General features: G+C 41.8%; 1 protein-coding gene across 8 annotated transcripts in view; it reads right to left on the bottom strand.

Annotated features, from left to right (window-relative positions):
• Nucleotides 1–18,982, bottom strand: part of LOC132908170 (mucin-2-like) — a 304,671-nt gene that overhangs the window by 120,475 nt on the left and 165,214 nt on the right. For all 8 annotated transcript variants that reach the window (XM_060961891.1, XM_060961890.1, XM_060961892.1 and 5 more), the window contains one exon: nt 13,839–13,929. In XM_060961891.1, coding sequence (XP_060817874.1) covers nt 13,839–13,929 — 91 coding nt within the window. The remainder of the gene's footprint in view (nt 1–13,838; nt 13,930–18,982) is intronic.

The following is an 18,982-nucleotide window of genomic DNA, read 5'->3' as shown; positions in this document are numbered from 1 at the left end:
TAGCGAACGCCCAGACGGAATTAAATGTTCTGGACAAGTCGCAGAAGGAACAGGAAAATTTCACGGTCTACAGAGAAGAAGACGAAAAGCTAATCACGAGGCAAACATTGACATCATATTTTTGGTCAACATAAATATCCTACCAGTAACAACAGTTTCAAAGTGTTCACGAATCACGCGTTCCAGATGCCCGACGAAAATCGTAGTGAAGCTTGAATGTGAAGCGAGTATCACCGCATTCCTAACCAACCAATCAGTGTAATGGGTAAGCGGTACGTTTCTGTTCCCCCCCGTTTTCTATTTCGTAGCACGATACACACGGCCCTTCGTCGAGTGAATTTCAGCTACCTGTGGCTTCGCCTAGTTTCACCGAGAAGCACGACAATGGCGCGAATTAGCGCTGTCGCGCATACATACGTCATATCGTCTGTATCATCAGCATTTGATGGCGCGGAAGACGCGACGTGGCTGCCGTCGGTTACCGTAGGGAAGCGCGGCTAGCCGCTTTGTACTATCAGGGTGATTATAGTGCTGTTCGACGAGAAACATCAAGTCACATGAGCGACCGAAGGATAAGAGAGAAAGAGAGAGAGAGAGAGAGAGAGAGCAATGAACGTTACACGACGACGAGGAAGTCAGTTACAATACAGAGAGCTGGCGTCGTGTATTCAACGCGTCGTTGTTTCGAATCCCGGTTGAAACACAGGGACGCGTCTTTTGTCAGGCCAAGACTGCTAAATGCGGATACTGTGCAGGAGGTATCGTCGTTCTTCGCCTCTCTAATACGCCAGAGACTTGGGACAATACGCAATAACGAGCCGAAGGTCCGGAATTAGCGGCTGAAGAAGATACGATAGGCTCCTAGGCGTCGAACAGTTGAGTGTTGAAATTAATGCGGAAAGGGGTGGCTTGGGTGGAAGGTACACGGACTGATTGAGTATGGTTCTTGCGCATGATGGAGATTCTTGTATGATAATGAAAGCAATAGTATGATGGATATTGAAGCGAAGTTGATGACACGTATGTGATTCGCCTTCGTCATGAGTACTACGTTTAAATTTTTTTTGACGACTTTAACGAGGGACTAAATCTTCTTAAAAATAACAATGATTGAACCACAGGCCATTATATAAATTATTTCTTTCAAATCATTTAATCATCAACCTATTTTCAATGAAATTCATAAATGTTCTTCACTTTCATCGCACAGTTTCTTCTCTGTATTATCATCGTTTCTTTTCTTCTCTTAACATCGCCCAACGTTGCAGCGTTCCATTTAAATAGCCTGATGCTCCGCTGATTACAGGGTAACCAAGCGAGTTGATAAAATCGGACAAATGGAATGCACTCGTAGATAGTCCGCGGTAACTCGTTTTCTTTAATCCGACATCCGAGTTGCCGGGCCAGAGCTTTCTTTCCGGAGGGAGGTGCTCGCTATTTCTCCGCTCCACCCCATCCTCTGTTTCACCTTTCTCTTCTCCACACCCTTCTTTATCAAGCCGCGAGAGAAACGTTTTGCGGTAACATCGCCCGTGACGCTGGCGGGCTGTATTTTTTTTCTTTACGATATTATTTATGATATTAATTTTGCCCCGGTAAAGGCAGCTCCTGCGGGAGTTGTAAAGCGGACCGAGACGCTTCCTCTCCTTTCTCTTCCTGCGATATCATTGTCTCTCGAGCAGGCAATGGCGTACCGCGACCAAAGAGGGAGGGAAAGAAAGGGGTTCCAGAAACGCGGCGTGAATAGTGGCCCTCTTCTACACGCTACCAGCCAACAGTAGAGAAGAAGATTCGTGCCGTTGGTATTCTCGCTTGAAAATAGGAACTTCTACAACGACTTCTCTCTTTCCCACTCCCAGTTCTCGAGCTAGATTGTTCGTGAAAAGCCAGCGAGAAGAAGAAGAAGAGGGTCCCTGGTGTCAGAGGTACGGATGTCGTCTGCGAGAGATCTCGCGACGAGCTGAGAAAATTTCTACCAAGTGCCGCGGCATCCCTTTGAGTGCCTCCAAGAGGACTTCTCGCAATAGTTTCCGCGGGAATTATCGAGGACCACGGAACCTTCTGTTTTAGAATCGTAAAGAGACGGTGAGTATGAGTCTTAACTCTCGAGTCGTTGATGGGGTGACATAAATCAGTAAATTATTGCAGATTATGGAAAAATGAAATTGTATAACAATTACCATGTCATGCTCGCAAATACAAATATACCCGATTTTCTGGGAAAATATTATAATCCAAGTATACAATTACCACTGACGATGAAATCTGTAGATTGATCTAACTTTTACTTCAATAATTTTTTACTCATTTTCCTCTACATTAAGATAATACTATCTGTAGCAATCTTCGATTCAATTTCATCGTCTCATAAATCTCTATTTCACCTCAAATTTCCACTAGCTACTCAAAAAACATCTGTCCTGTCATTTTCCAAAGGAAGCTCGAGCGACGATACGTTCTCTTCGTTCGAACGTTTCGCCGAAATTATTGGGAGGAAGAAGACGGAGTTAGTCGCCCGAGGCGCGAGCAACGCCACGAGTAAATCCAACTCCCACGGATAAGTAAAATTTAAAACCGTTCCCTCTCGTCCCCAAATTACTTTCCGGGGGTGGAATGGGTAGAAGAACGACGGGATGGAGAAGCAAGACCAGATGATGGTTCGCGAGATAAAAGCGAGCACGGTCGGGAGCTTCGGTTGCCACCGAAAGCTCAAGGCTGCATTAATCTCAGTAATTATGTCACCTCTGTTTATCCCTCGCAAGCTGCTTGTTTCTCTTTCTTTCTCTATCTCCTTCTTTTCTTTGCCTCGTACCCTACCACGTCTGATCTTTTGTGGTCGAATCACTTTCGAGAATACCCTCGAACGAGCCCGAAAGCGTCACCAAAGGGATAACGGAACGGTGACATTTTTCATCTGTCCTTAATACAGTCGAGAAGTAATTAAGAGGCATCCACGAAAAAGGCAATTAGACATTGTAACCTAGCACAATCGTTAGTAGGTCCATGCTGCTCGTCTTGAGGGACGGGGCAAAGGTAAATAGCTCGTGAATTTCCAGAGGAATCTCGTGGATATCTTTGCGAGAGATATACATCAGAGATGTATATCAGAGGTGGTAGGATTCGCAAATGCAGAAACGGCAAATTGAGATTATTTGTTGGGTAAATTAAGGAAGTGGAAGATTAAGTGTTGCGAAGAACGCAAGAGTGATGACGTAGAGAGCGAAAGGAAGTGACGGAAGGGTGGAAGAACAGGGAAGTGAGGTGCGAATGTGGAAAGGATTTGAGTGAGTAATTAGAGGGAAGCACTATTATGAACGAGTCAGTGAACGACTTAAAAGAAAGAAACACTGACTCTTATTCGTTTAAGCGTACAACATGAACCTACTTTAACGATACTACGCTAGCATCCGTGAAAGTTACTTTACAACTAGGGTTAGATTTTTAATCTTTCGTTAAAGAGGAACTACCTTTTTATCATTAAGGGGCACTCTTTTAATTTTTTGTGTGCATCAAGTATCAAAGTTTGTGACTTCGCATTTTATGAAAAATCTGAAGCAAAGTTACCAATGCGTTTTACGAAAACATTTTTTTAAATGATAAAATCTAATTATGTGAAATATCCTACATAATTGTGACAGTTTGAAACAACTCGTGCTAGAATGAACGATAATCAAAGATCTGGATGTTTCGAATATTTTGCATAGTTGGCAAGTTAGGTGGAAGAATTTATCAGAAACCGGGTAACCAACAAGCGTGATTAGATTTCGTTCGCGCTGGATGCGGAAAGGAGCATGAGAAGCAGCCCTTTGCTGAGCAATGTTGTTGGAATCATGTTTTCCCAAGAGAAGGGAAGAGGTTACAGCGAAGGCAGCGTTATGGTAGACCGCAAAACCAACAAACGATATGCGCCAAGAGACTATGGGCTCGTATGTGGCGAGGATTCTTACATGTGCAGAAAGTAGACTGGTTATCATGGATTTATTCTTAAAATTTATTTTTTGAAGAATTTGAAGAATATTCTACTTGAATGCAATATTTTGATCCTTCATGCTCGGTCAAAGTATCAAGTACTTTTCATAAAAGCAAAATACTTAAATGGCATTGAATATTGAGATAAAAGGATTTATTTAATTGTATTTTGATAAATTTCAAATTTCATTTAAACAAAGAAATGTATATTTTTAATTGATTAGTGCTTATTTTAACACCGATCGTTGAGCTCTAATACGCGTTCTAGTAAATTCGTACAGGCAGCACAAACATAGGAAGGGTGTGTTTCGAAGCAAATTGCCCCTAATTCAGCAATAGCATAGCTTAACCACAAAGCTAGCTAATACAGCGATTAGACGCCGTGTACAAGCCAACGACGTTTGCTCGAGGCGATGCTTCGACTCGCGTGAAATCGATGCACGTATTGCTTACAATTTCGAACACCGTGGCATCGAGAATATCTTTTTATTGAAACCTTATTAGATTTACCTATGTTTCATTAAAGTCTGAAAATAAGACAAATTTCCTACAAAACGTTCTTGACACAATCAAAATTTCTAAACTCGACACACTTATCACGACCTAGAAATGCCCATTCTAATTTATAAATTAACTGAACTTTATATCTAATGTCACAATATGAAATTAGTTTTGCCTCCATATCGATATACATATCGTTTATACATATATGCATATTGTAGCTATATATTAAGCGCTATATATTAATATAAAGTGAATATTCTTAATCAATAACGATTCAGTAGTTTCCAAAGTTGATGCAACTCGGTAATTAAAACGCCATAAGTTCCATCGAAACCGCGAAGACGAACACCGGAGATACCTCGATTGGAAGACGCACCTCAGATTTCGAAGCCATCTGGTTTTGGTATTTCGTAGCTAGGATACCCTTAAGAGCCTGTCCACAGGGCAACGGTCAGTCGTTGCGGTCAACTACACAGCTTGTCTGACTCGCCTTCGTGCTTCGGGTCCTTTGGTGATTAACGAGAGGTCAAACCTACCGCCACCAGAAATACGAGCAAATACTCTCTCTCTCGTGAAATTGGGTTCCAAAGCGAGTCCTGATTGAGGTGTCTACCATTGCGGCCTCTGACTACTTCATCCTAGGCCCAGACTATCTAGCAATGAACGTGAGGAAACGCGCTCGACTGGGGTGTGTAATGTACACGAAAGTCGAACATTCTACCATTAACTCTCTTCATTTCTAAAGCCACGGTGTTACACAAAGTTAGACAAATATTGGAGTGTTCTTCAATTGAAACTATCCAATTTTAGAAACATGGTGCCACGGCGGTACATTTCACATATAGAAATGTAACGAATTACTTCATATTAGAGATAATCGTACGAATATTGCATTCTTCTCATATTGATTTTATCAACTTTTATCGACAGTCACAGCAATTCTTTTACATTAAAAGATGTATGAAATTAATTCAATAACACGAAGAAATCAATTTTTTTATATATCTAATTTAGCTAAAACTATTCACGTAAATTGAATGACACATTTGCAAGATAATCCTTCACGCATATCCATCATATGGCAAAGTGAAATTGTAAGGGCTAATCGAAGGAAACCTCAAGAAAAGGACAAATGACTGGCGTCTAAGAAGCGAATATTCGTTAGCAAAGAAGCCGGGGACCGGAGTTTATTAGTCAATATAGAATGCTTAGCGTCATATCTCATCAAACGGAACGCCAGTGAGAAAAAGGAGGTTCGTGCGAGGCTGCCACTTTATCGGATTAGTCAGTCGCGGTAAAAGCATCTCAGAAAGGCGTACCCTCCAATTCGTTAATTTCCTCGGCCTTGGTCGTTTCTTTCGCGCTGATATTAATTGGACCGGGCGTTCACGAGAGTCTGCCGAACTCCAAGAATATCCCGTGCATTATATAACAGGGACACATGTCGTTGCTCCATTTTTTCGAGTGACGTAAACACGAAACTGTAAGAAGAATCAGCTATATGATGATAAAGAAGCTTTAACAAGAACAACGATGTCCAATTTAAGACGATCCTTTTCTAATACACAATTATGATTTAATTATGGATTATTACGGATTACTAAGAGTTTTTCAGTTTTTGAAAAATTGTTGCGAGTCGAAAATATATAGAATAACATCGTGTTACTAACCAGAGGGAAAATAACTTATTACAGAATTATTTATACTAAAAATGATAGCTGAAAGTCTGCTGCTTTCACAACACGTGGAAGAGAACAAATTCTTTCAATCTCAACCGTTACAATACGAATCAATTCAGCGGAAGAAGAAGAAGAAGAAAGAAAAATCGCAAGATATCTCAAATTAAAATACGCACATGCGATTATTGGCATCAACGGTCCGTTCGTTATCAATAGAATGAGGCACGATTAACGCAGCCGGCAAAAGCGTGGATCCATTGTGAAACGAATCGAATCGAAACGGGCATGCCCGATCTGGCGACGTAGTTGGCGGCGCGATCATTTTTTTCAAACACAGGCTGCAGCCGAACTTTTTTTTCCAGGGGAGTATTGTTTATTCAGGAACGTATCAGCGTTGCCGAATAGGAGAACGGCAAACCACGACGGGAAGGCGGACGAAAGCGAGAGGGCCGTGTGAATGGCGCTTCCGGTGGGACGACGAGTCGAGGTCCGTAGGGCTTCGCAGACTCTCGCTTCCGGTCAGGCGTTCCTACCCCATCGAATACACCACCCAGTCTCCGGATTTCCCTGCGTTCGCCACCCCCTCTTGCCATCGTCGTCACCCTCTCTCTTTCATCTCTTCCTCTTTCACACCACAAGCCTTTTCCCTCCGTTCTCTACGAGCAGGAGAGTTCGCTTGCACATCGGACCCACCAGCGTTCGTTAATTAAGATATCGATTCTTATTGTCCGTCGGCTGCCGAGTCGAGCGGACGTCCTGGCCGGCGTCCGATTTCACGCCCACGATGCGCGTTGTCGGTCATCCGCGAGAACCAACCCCTATATTTCTCTGGTAAATGTAGTGTCGTACGATGTGCCGCTCCTATCTGCTCGTTTCGGTTTCGGATCTCCCGCTGGAACATTTTCGTTGATCTAGTCTTCTGGAATAGGGAATCTTACATAGGCATAGACAATGGTGTTAGGATGTTACATTATTCTTTTGAAAGTGGGTTCCTTTTCAAAATAGGCTGTGATTTTCATCGGTATTGAAGCAACGAATGCAGTTTATGAGAGAAACAATTTGAATTTCATTCGAGAATATGTGATTTCATTGAGAATATTTCGAAAAATATACTCAGTACCAAATAATTAATAATCAAACTTCTCTTAGAATAAAAAATTAACAACAATAAAACAAACTTTAAATCTTTCGGTATGTAGAAAAACAGACAGTGAAGGAGATGATGACAAACCAGAAAATATATTTAAAAATGAAATTTATCGAACATAAATAGCAGAAGCAAATCGGAAGAGAGGTAAGCATTCCTCGACTGAGGTATTTCCCCCTTTGAGGGAAAGATACAAGGAATCTCAGCAAGGAAGAAAAGAATGCGCGAGGGTCGTGTCATCGAATAACGTGGCACGCGACTGGCCGAAGGGTGAAGTTGCCTCTGAGACGTCGGTGGAAAACCTCAAGAAAGGAAGGATCATAAAGGATGACCGGGGTTGTCACCTGATAAATATCTTTATGGCCGAGAAACCGAGTCCTCTCAAGCTCTGCCATTCATTCCACTCTGGTCCCTTTCGCGAAGGTACACCGCAGATGGTACGAGGTGCAAGCTACCGTATAAAAAGCGGATACAAGAGGGGCCCCGCAGAGAAGAACGAAATCGAGTAATTATGAGGATTAATCTTAAGTCCCGTAAAGTCCCACCACTTGTGGAATCTGTTCCCCTTTCACCGCAGCAATTCGGCCACCAACCTTTTCCGCTCGTCGTGAAAATAATGAAAAATCTCTTCGACTGATACTTCCTTTTGTTCTACTTTTTAATACACTGGTATGAATTAGTAATCTTCGTGCAATGTCGAGTTGATTAAAATTGTATGAGCGTTGCAATATTGATGGATTTCGAGATATAGACATACACATATAGTATATTTTTAGGAATGGATTTGGTATTTCTCATTTGTTAGCGGTATTACTAGTGTTAGAGTTGGAAAAAATTATTTCAGTTTACGTTCAAAGCAAGGATAGAAATACGCCTATGTGGATTACGAGATATTTGTAACCTATTGTACAAAATACAAATATCAATATTAAGTCGTCTGTCTGTTCTACCAAAGACTAGAATGTCTATATAATCATGAGTATCATAGTGACCTCCAACAATACGTCCAACTGTAAGTCAATGAATTCAGTAGATGCTATAATCTTTCAAGTGCCCGGAGTCAAAATAGCCTTTTAAGCCCTAAAAAATCACATTTTTATAGGTCATAAAATCGAACTTTGTACAATTCAACTGAAATGAAAATGAAAAAGATGCGAGATGCATAACGAGATTGTCAAACTGGTACTCTGTCGGTCGTCTTATGGAAATTTTCTTGGGCGATAATTTTTTTTTGCCCCTCGTTTCCTCGATGGGCGCTCGGTCGGCGTACGTACGCACATATGTAGAACGTCGAAGCTACAGGTGTCAGCGAGAGCAGTATTTTTCAGTGAGCTTCTGACCGAGGGTGTAGGTGATAGAGGCATACCAGAGTGAGAAAGAAAGAGGCGAACTATACGCAGAGGAAGAGAGCGAGAGAGAGAGAGAGAGAGAGAGAGAGAGAAAGACGGGATGAAACAGCAAACCATGGAACAGAGAATGGAAAGAGAGAGAATCGTTTCACCGTGGGTAGCAGTGCCGAATACCGGCACGCACGTTGAATCTGCTAAACGTTCTTGCTCGTGCGTGAAATGCCTCGATATCACTGTTTTATTTCGGCTCGTTCGTTCCACGCCTTCTCTCGCTTTTGCAATTCTATCCTTTTTACCCTCGGCCCGTTTGCGAGCCGGTCGCACGCGTAACCCTTCCTCTCCCTTTTCTCGTTCTCGTGTTCGTTCGTGCGGATTTGATGACCCTTCCTGTTCGATTTCATGATTGTCTAATCTTCCACGATTAATTAAAATCTGACGATTAACACGCTTCGTTGGCTCGTCTGTATCGCGCGTTCTCTCGTTCAACAACTACACCCTATTGAAACGAGCTGGTAGACTGATTACGATTGCGTTGAAAGAGTTACTGCTTTATGCCTACTGTTAAGCGTAATTTGTAATGGAATTGTAACAGGCGAAGTAGCTTTTTTGTACTATAGAATATTAAATAACAGTTCAGTGAGATCATCGTTTTTGAATGATTATATAATCCTAACCTAATTTCATATGATAGATAATTAGACATGTTATGAAACTGATCATAATGTTAGCGAAATATTAAAATACTTGAACTGTGAAGAAAGCAATCTTTTTACAAAATAATATCAATCCAACTCATCAAAAGATCAACCGATTTTTTTCTAAACGTCTCAACATCGCCACGCTGGCAAGGGTCTCCCGATAAATCGATAAATCGCGCAATGGCCCGTTAGGCCAGTTTAATTAATAATTATCGGTTGGAAGAGGAGCACCTTGCACAATGGCGATACTTCCTTCTGGCGTAATCCTTGGAAGATTAACGAGCCTCTGTCAGGAGGGACTTCTCTTTCTCTCAGTGGCTCTCTCCTTCTCGTCCATTTTCCCTCCTGCGCTCACCCATTCTCTCGAAGGCCTGGTCCCTATCTCTCTTACAGCCACAAGACGCCATAGCGCGCCTTGCGGTGGTTGCGGCAAGAACCCTCGCCGTACCCGCATTAACGCAATTATGAATTTGTCGCGTTGGGATCTGACAATACAAGATGTCGCTACCACTCCACCGCCGCGCCACCCTATCCGCCACGACGTCCTCCAACACCCGGCGAATCCGCCACTCCACATTTACACTAAAACCAATTCCGGTTTCTGCGGGAGCAAAGAACCGGCGCGACGCCGAAGATAACTTTCTGCCGATATTGTGGAAGCTTTGAATACTTTTATTCGGACACGCGCTGATTTATATATCTTTCTATATCTTTACGCTGTTCCTACACCCTTAAAATTTTGATGTACACTGCTATAATTCTCAGCCCTGCGGATAATGATGAAAAAGATCTAATAACACCTGACAGAAGGTTCAAACAATTACATCCAAAAATTGGCTAACCGGTGAATCGAAATCCTGAACAGTGATGAGCCCTGCTTTTAAAAAGAATTCTTTATTGTCATCGTTTAAAATAAGTATTTCTCTAAAACAATGGACTTCGAAAAGAAAACATGCTAACTCAGCAAAAGCTTCTTGGTCCACAATATCAGATATTCATCTTCCAAAATTTCCAGCTCCAACGCTGTGGTAAGTAAAACATTAAGCGGTAGCAAAGAGAGCAATGTATATGGGTGTCCGAAGTTTACGACGTTGTTCCTTAACGGACTGGTTATCGTCCATCAAGCACACGATGTCTCACAGTTAATTCTCGAGGCAATACCGTGCTCCATTTCCTCTCCGTGTGCACGTAAGTCGCCTCGGTCTTTTCACTTTCGAATCGATAGCGGATGCACATCGCGTGCCTGCTTGTTAACCACGTCGACCGTTTCGTGGCGAGGAAAGCGGGTGCAGTTTCGGCCGGGGCGAGTTAGTTTCGAAGGGTTGCGACGATAGCGACGGCAACGGTCTCTCCGGTAGCGTGCGGTACCCGTACAATGGCTAAAACGACGGAGGATCGTTGCGGCGAGCCGCAGGCGACTGCTGCGACCGGTTTCTCGCGACAAATTCCTCCTGGGCTTCGAGAACGCACCGCTAACTCTCTCCCTTTTCTACTATCAAGCTTCACACTTTATTTCGTGTGTATACACCAGCTTTTTAATCATATGTACATATATTTGTATATACAGCTGAACTGTATTTTTAAGTGTTGTGACAATATAAAGCAGTCCAAACCAAACTTAGAAATGTTTACACATATTAGCAATATTTGGGCACTATATGATAAATCAATTAAAAATATCCTTTACAGATCCTTCCGTCTCCTGATGCTGTCCATATTTCCGCAATTTACATATGATTTTCTCATATTCTTATAGTCTTATCTTTTATAAGTTACTTTTTATGTTACCCTTTGCTCTCACATATTTAAATTCCTCATGAACATCAACCGAACACATTCCTTGTATACCGAACTTCCTTTACAAGATACGAATTCGATTTTCCATCATACAAACCCTGTTATCAGAGGTTTCCATCCTTGCAGCGTCCTAACACGAGAAAATCAATCGACCCAGCGAATGGTCCAGCCACGAAGTGTAAGGCTCCCTTGCTGTCCCTTCTATCTTGGTCAAGTCGAACGGGTCGAGGAGAGCCATAGGTTAGGGGGTGGCTCTAAACATCGAAACGCGTAGGAGGTGGGGCTTCGTGGGTGGTTGGAGGTCGGTACGGCATCGGTGAATGCCTAGTCAGCCCTTAATATCGTAAGAGCTGGATCCACGCAAACAAGCCGGCGAATCTAACACAGCCAACGGTTAAGCACTGGAAAGCCCTGGCCTTACCGTTCGACCGCCGCTGGCCCTATTATCGCTAACTAATAAGGGACCTAATTGAAACGTCGGCCTTTTGTTTCCAGTACTCGAGCGCTGCTCGATTTTCCAACCGCGCTGTACACGGCACTGTTTGACCAACCTAGCCGGAGAGGAGACGAAGCGAAAGAGAGGCGGAAGGAGTGGGAGCCAGGGGCTCAAGTACGGATTGAAATTAATTTTCGAACTCGAATCTCTCGGATGGATTTTCGTTGAGCGTCTCGAATCTGCGCGAAATCGATTTAACGATATTTCGCGTTAACGAGTCCTTGGCGTTTCGAAACCATTCGTTCACGGCCTTCGTCGTCGTCGTGCTTCAACGTGCATACGTTGAAAAATACCCTTTCTTGGTATTGCATGGTAGAATTTATCATATATCATGGAACGATGTGATTTTATGTACGAGAAATTATATTAAAAATATCGAATTATTTGATATCACGTGAGACTTTGTTTTTGAGTAAATCAAAGTCAGAAAAACAATATATGAAAGAAAATTATGTTAAAACAAAAGGACACCTTCATTTATTTATTTTCTATTCTTGATTTTTCAACATAACAGTGAAGCTTTATGTAAAAATATACGAATCAGTTAGACTTAGCATTCACCATTATTATTTACAAGAATATTACTAGAATCTTATAGTCAATTTTTCATTGAAAGTTATTTTTAAATTATTTAAAATTCTCTAAAATTATTTTAAAATTTCATACAAACAACCAATGCACGTTTCTTCGCGTCTAGTAACAAAAGTTTTTTTGTCTAAAGTATTTTCTACTAAAAACGAGAATGAAATCATATATCCAGAAGAAAATATTTCTTTCCATATCTTTTTCTATCCCCATACCTTTCTAATACATATCTGCAATGGCGTCCACATTCCTGCGAGTCCATAGCTATCGAACATCGTGTGATAGTTTGGAGCGATACATCTTATGGTTTTCGTTGCTATAACTATTTTCTAGAACAGTCTCGACTGGGAAGGGAAAGCACGATTAAAGTAATCACTGTCATCGAGAGAGATCGCTTCCACCCTCGCGGCGATCTACGGTTACGTGAGGAGGAACGCGACGTTGTTCTCATGTGGACGCCGCGCTCTACGTATTTCGTATTCCACGCATACAGCCGCGATGCCCACTTCGAACAGGATATTATTCCTGCTGGATGCAATCATATTAGTTTCCGAAGTTATTAGAATATTTATGCGAGGCCGACGTGGGGTTATGCATGATGCCGACCTCCTTACTTTTCCCGTCCCCACGAATCGCGTTCGTCTACGACGATGCCATCGTTTCAGCTTGTGGAAATCCTTGCCTATACTTCGTGGAAATCAAGACAATAGTTGTTCGATGTCTTCCTTGACAGTTTTCCACCTTTCCTCTTGGATCATGGATTTTCTTTGTGTTTTAGTTTGTCAAGTAAATAATTCGTTAATAACCGACTAATAAATATTAGTAATAATTTCACTAAATTATTAATTACATGAGGTATGATATTATATGAAAATTTCTTTAAGTATCAGAAAAGATATTAGTAGTATTGGAAATGTGATGATAAACGCTTTTTAAAAGAATAGTAGCAACTTATTTTTCACAGGGACACTAATAATAATTACTTTATTGAGTATCTCATCCACTTCTGTTTAACAATTATGAATTCATCTATTTTTTGACATATTAGGTACAATAAATTTGAGAATTCCTAATATCTTGAACCTTATTTTCCTAAAAAGATAACCTCGTAAATAAAAGTCAAAGTTACAAATGATCAGGATAATTCATCGAATATTGATTAAATATGTATCTTCATAGAAGTTCGAGATAAAACATAATTTATAAGCGACTCGTACATATTGAACGTAGATACGCCGGCACACGTGGATCACATATTTATTCTAAGCGAGTACACGCGAAATTGGCCAAAGTTTCGAAATGTCGCTTGTGTTTCGGCACAGGACTTCGCCAGTTTCGATATACGTACGAAGCGAGTATCTCGTCGTTAGAACGGTTAAACGACACCGTTCTGTGTGTGCGTGTATACGCGAGTGTCGAAAGTTTCGAGCGAATTCGAGAGAAACGAGAAAACAGTAAAAAACGAGGCCGTGGTAGGGGACGAAATCTTTTTCAAACGCGGACGGAAATTCAAAGCCGTTTCGCAGTCGGCGATGCCGAAGAAATTCGAGAGGGAAAAGCATCGCTTCAGGAAGAAGACAAGAGAGAAAAAAATAAAAAGTCGACAAGACTTACCTTGTTGGCGTGCAGTTGGGTTGACCGTTCGTAAAAGATCCTGATGCAAATTGTCCGTGAGACCACTTTGCCGGGTTTTGCTCAGATACAACTGGAAAACACAGAAACAAAACGTTATTCTGGAAATTAGATAAAATGACACGTTCGTTGCTGAACTACTTTTAAAGTTGTGTTAAAATGCTATTGGATGTTACAAATGTTCATTTTCTTTCAATTGGTTGTAGAATTTGTACTTTTGCATCCTGTTGAGCTGATTATTTAAAAAATGATTTCGTTACTTTATTGTTTATAGAATTTCAAAGATTTATCATCTATTTTCAAGACATTTATATTCGTGAATCAAATGAATTATTCGAAATCAAGACATTAACAAAAATGTTCTCGCGTGGCTCATCAATTGTAAATCCAAAAACTACATTATGGCGATTCCTAGAAAGCTAGCTGTAGAAACTATTATTCTAAACTTTTTGTATTAAATTAATAGTTTTTCGTACGAAATAAAATAGTACTCCAAGTCCCTGACTTGTGAAACAAGAAAACTTTATTCAAAGACCCAATGGAACACCTCACCCATCACATTTCAGTGCTATGTACTCTCAATAATCAAGCTCTATGTTTCACGAACCGTAGAAAAAGATTGCAATGCTCGGGCTCTCAATGACGTTTTGCTCGTAGAGAAACCTGCCACTCGCCTTTCGTTCTGTCCTTCAATAAGGAAGTCACGAACCATCCGATCGGCGAATTTTAGTATCCCGATCACGCACTAAGGGTGAACCATCCCCTTTAATATTAGGACCGACTCGGACCGACTCGTCTTGGTATAAAATAAAGGGCTGACATGCGAGCACAGGGCAGAGAATCGAGGAGAGGAGGTGGAACCAGAGGGAAGGGAGGCGCGAGCTCGAAGAAGAACAAGGAGACACAGCAAGGAAGAAAGATAGTTGAGGGAAGGGTGGCTTCACCACCATCGTGAGGGATGACTGAGCGAGTCGGTTAAACGGGCGTCTTCTTTCATAAATTTCGAGGGGCCGCCGGATAAAGGTTTAGAATAAATCGTTCGGCCTGTTATCCACTCCGACGTCGGCAGATAACGCCAGACGAGTTAGCCTGAATGCCTCGAGACAGCTTCTTCTTACGCACTATCCTCTGTGTATGCAATCGTTCGTGTCTCGTTTACACGATGAATTAAGTAATTTTTTAAGTTTCTTGTGTTAGTTTTGACGGATGTTACACTATTTCTTTTGTCGACTTTTGTTAGATTATTTCAAGCGTTATTTGGATGATAAGTATGTTCCTAAAGTATAAGGCCAGTATAGGATTGAATGATAACTTCTAAATTTCTAGTTTGAATGAATATTCAAGTAATAATAGTTCTTTATTAGACATTCTTAGATCTTTACACAACTTTTGTTTAATTTAGACAACTGTATTTCAATAAAGAATTTGATAAGAATGTGGCAAGAATGAAGAAAAGGAGAAAGTTGTTTGAAAATCGTCTACTAAAAAAGAAATAAGGCCTTTTATAGAAAAAGACAGTAGGTAAGTAGGTAAGTTTCTTCTCCTTATTAATGATTAGCTTTATCAATTTATGTAGATATTTCACTTAATCCTACGTTTCCAACTTGCGATTACCATCAGAGTCGATATCAAACTCCATACTCAACGCCTCCAAGAAACGATCGCATCTTATATTAGATGTCACGTTTCGATTTTGCACGCCGTAACTTACATCGCCATGGAAAATGCCGAACGCAATATGAAAGTGGAAGAAGCGGGCCTGGAACGCTCATAAATACATCCTTGAAGATCGCACAAATCGCTCGTTCGAGGCCAATCCCCTTCTCGGTTTCCCGCTAGAGATACGAGAGGGAACCCTTCTCCGTCTCTCGCGAGTAGACACTCCTGGATACGTTAAGTATATACGTTACATCGACATACATATACTCTCGACGTACGCGTCGATATAACCATCCAGGCATATAGACACTCGCGATATAGAAAGAAGATGGAAGGGGAAGGGCCGTTTCGAAAGGGAAATGCCAAGGAGGGCAGAAAGGCCAAACCAACCCAGAAAGCTAGTCCAATTTCTCAAACCTGTCCAATCCGTGTCGTATGCAAAATCAATCACACGGCAGCTTCGCCCGCCAGCCTCGAGACCCCACGATTTTCAAATACCGACCGAAGCCACGCGGTAATCCAACTCCTGGGGCGAAACTTCTCACCCATCCGCGATCGCTCGGCCGCTGGAGCATCTTCCTCGTTCCACTGCTCTTCTTTTTTTTTCTCTTCTTTTCCTATCTTCGCCCTTCGTCTCGTAGTAATCGTACACAGCGTGACATTCCATCTGGATGCATTGTCGAAGTTAGATTCGCGTCGAAACCATGCGATTAAATCGGAAGGCCATGTTTGGAACCCGTCTATTTTCGAATGACGCTTGATTTAGAGTCTTGGAATACGATTCAAGGAAATGGAAAACAGAATGCATATCGAAAGTTTTTGGAAGAGAAACAAGAAGAATACGATGTAAAATAATTTTGATTTTAAGGATATAGTTACGTTGGATTATTAACCTTAGACCATTCACCACAAGGATAACGAAAAACTTAGGAAAGTAAAAATCATTGCTTCATGTATAGTAATTAAATAAATAGTAATTTTCCAATATCTCTCATTTTCCACTCCCATGCTTAATCATCAAGGACAATGCACACTTTCCTAGGTGTTTAGTTGGCGTCGCGACAAAGTCTAAACCCCTAGTATAAATTACGGAACGAGACAAAGCTAGCGCCTGGAACTAGATGCAAATACCTCATAGGTGCATGCGTACCTTCTGGTGAGAAAAGTTAGCGACTGGATGCCATTAGAAACTTGCTTCACACGATGTCGTTTCAAGCCTATCCATTGATATGCATCACCTTCGATCGCAGCTGCGATCATTAGGGATCCTCAGACCGAGCCGTGAATGCCGCTAAGGCCTCCGTGTGACGGCTTCAAAAAAGTAATTTGACCTTTGGGAACAGTGACTTCAAAGTGTTCCACGGAACATTCGTCCCGCGAGCACCGTGTCGAACGGGAGCGACGTTCTACTTGCGCGCCCTTTCTACTTGACGATGCATCAGACTTGCTGATTTTTCCCGGACGAAACGTCGACACGGACGTTGTCCGGCATTCGAGCTACGGCGTCAAGGGTGTTTGGGAACTCGAAGACGAACGGAGGGACGGCGGCTACCACAGGGGTGCGAAAAGTTTAGCATACGCATTTTGTACATTGAAATCCCGACACGCTCGTCCAACTTTAAATTGAAACCCGGCTGCCGCCTCGACTCCACCCCGGCGTCGATAGCCCATCGTCGTCGTGACCGTCCTCGTAGTCGTCCGCGTAGTCCTCCTCGTCGTCCCGCTTACGACGACGTCACCGAAATCGTTCGGGGGAAGGAAACGAGATTTCCAAAATGTTGATATCCGTTCCACCGTTCGGATCGATCCACTGTCGACAGAACCGTTTCAACCAGAAACTTTTCCGTGGTTCCAATTGTTTCGTTTCTTTCCTCTCTTGATGAATGGATGTTTTCTAAATTTCTTATTTTGAGAAACTTGTTGAAGCGGATAGCGAATTCGATAACTGATATCGTGTCTTTTATGTTAAATTCTGCGTATTTTTTAACTACTTTTAATTATCGGACAAATTAATAACGTGAAGATATTTTGTCAGTTGCAATGATTATACGATAATACATTTTACATTTTCATTATTCTTTATATGATATATGTTATTACGTGTTGCTTGTAGTGTTCGTTTCTTAACTGAATTCCATTCATTTCACTTTGGAATGATTCCTTAATTCTAGCTGTTTGCCAAATAATAATTGGCTTGCTCTTCACTCATCAAGCCTTCTGTCAATATACGTAGCAATGATTAGTCATGACATTTCATTCTCCACTTTATTCCTTTCTCCTTTCGATAATCCAATTCATAAGCAACTTCCCACGCAACTAAGCTTGGTCCTTATGAGAGGTGACCATAATGGGACCGGGCATTTTTAATTAAATAATACTAATCACGGGAACCCTCTTACGCACGAAAATCTCATCTGGTCCCTTCCCCGTCTACTGGCCTATCTCTCCTCTCTCCTCTACCAGCCCCTTTCCGCCCTCTGTCTTTCTCGCTCTTACACAGGCCGCGAATCGTCTCTCTTTTAGACTTCGAATTGTAATTAACATTTGGTTCTCCCATTAGTGTAATTAAAGTGCCATTCCATAATCTAGGAGGCCGAGAGAGAGAAGAGGGGTACCTTATCTTTCAGACTTCAGCCTCGACTGCGGAGGTCGTTTTAACCCCGCCGGCCGTCCCCAGCCCCTTTTCACAGGAGCACACCGATGCCTGTAGCTTCCTTCGGCGATAACTCCTTTCTGAAAGAGGACACTCTCTCCTCTCCCCCGAGGGCGAAGAAAATCGTGAAATCGCGGCCCGGTAGGAAAAAGAAAAACGCCGATTAAAACGTTTGGAAACCCGATCCCAGAGGCGTTCTTTTGCTTGTCGGATCTTCAGAGAAAACGGAAACGCTCTTAGAAACGACATACCCTATCGAACAGAGTATCAGATCAGATTTGAGAAAGGGACTGAAAACTTAATTTTTACATAGTTCGTCTATTCCCGTATAGTATAGCTCTTGAAATAGTAGATTGTGGATATGTTGAAATACAACGTGAATGAATGTTAATTGTGAAATAAATTTGAATAAATTGTGGTCAATTTATTGTATGAAAAATATGAAGAGATTATTTTATAGAGTGATAGGTGTACATAAAGCTGATACGGTAAAACGTAAAACGAATGATTTAAATTATACATAAATTAAATAATATTCCAGAATGTATCATCTATTTATTCTGCTCGAGAAACACTTCCTCGAGAAAATCGCTACACAAATCTGCCACCGAATATAACAGCATTCCAGACAAGAATCTGACAGATAAAAGTCGCGTGACCCGTACCAGAAGGGAAAAAACAACGACTCTGTTGAGGGAAGGCAGCGTTTGGTGGTAAAATAAAGAAAAGCGAGGAGATAAGGAACCCGGCCGCGTTGACATTTTCCGGTGGTTGAGTTAATAATGCGCACGGTACACAGGCCACGGACTTGGGG

Source organism: Bombus pascuorum, chromosome 6 (genome assembly GCF_905332965.1).
Source record: "Bombus pascuorum chromosome 6, iyBomPasc1.1, whole genome shotgun sequence".
NCBI lineage: Eukaryota > Metazoa > Arthropoda > Insecta > Hymenoptera > Apidae > Bombus > Bombus pascuorum.
Note: the sequence above shows the minus strand (reverse complement) of the source record. Positions and strands in the feature narration are given on the sequence as shown.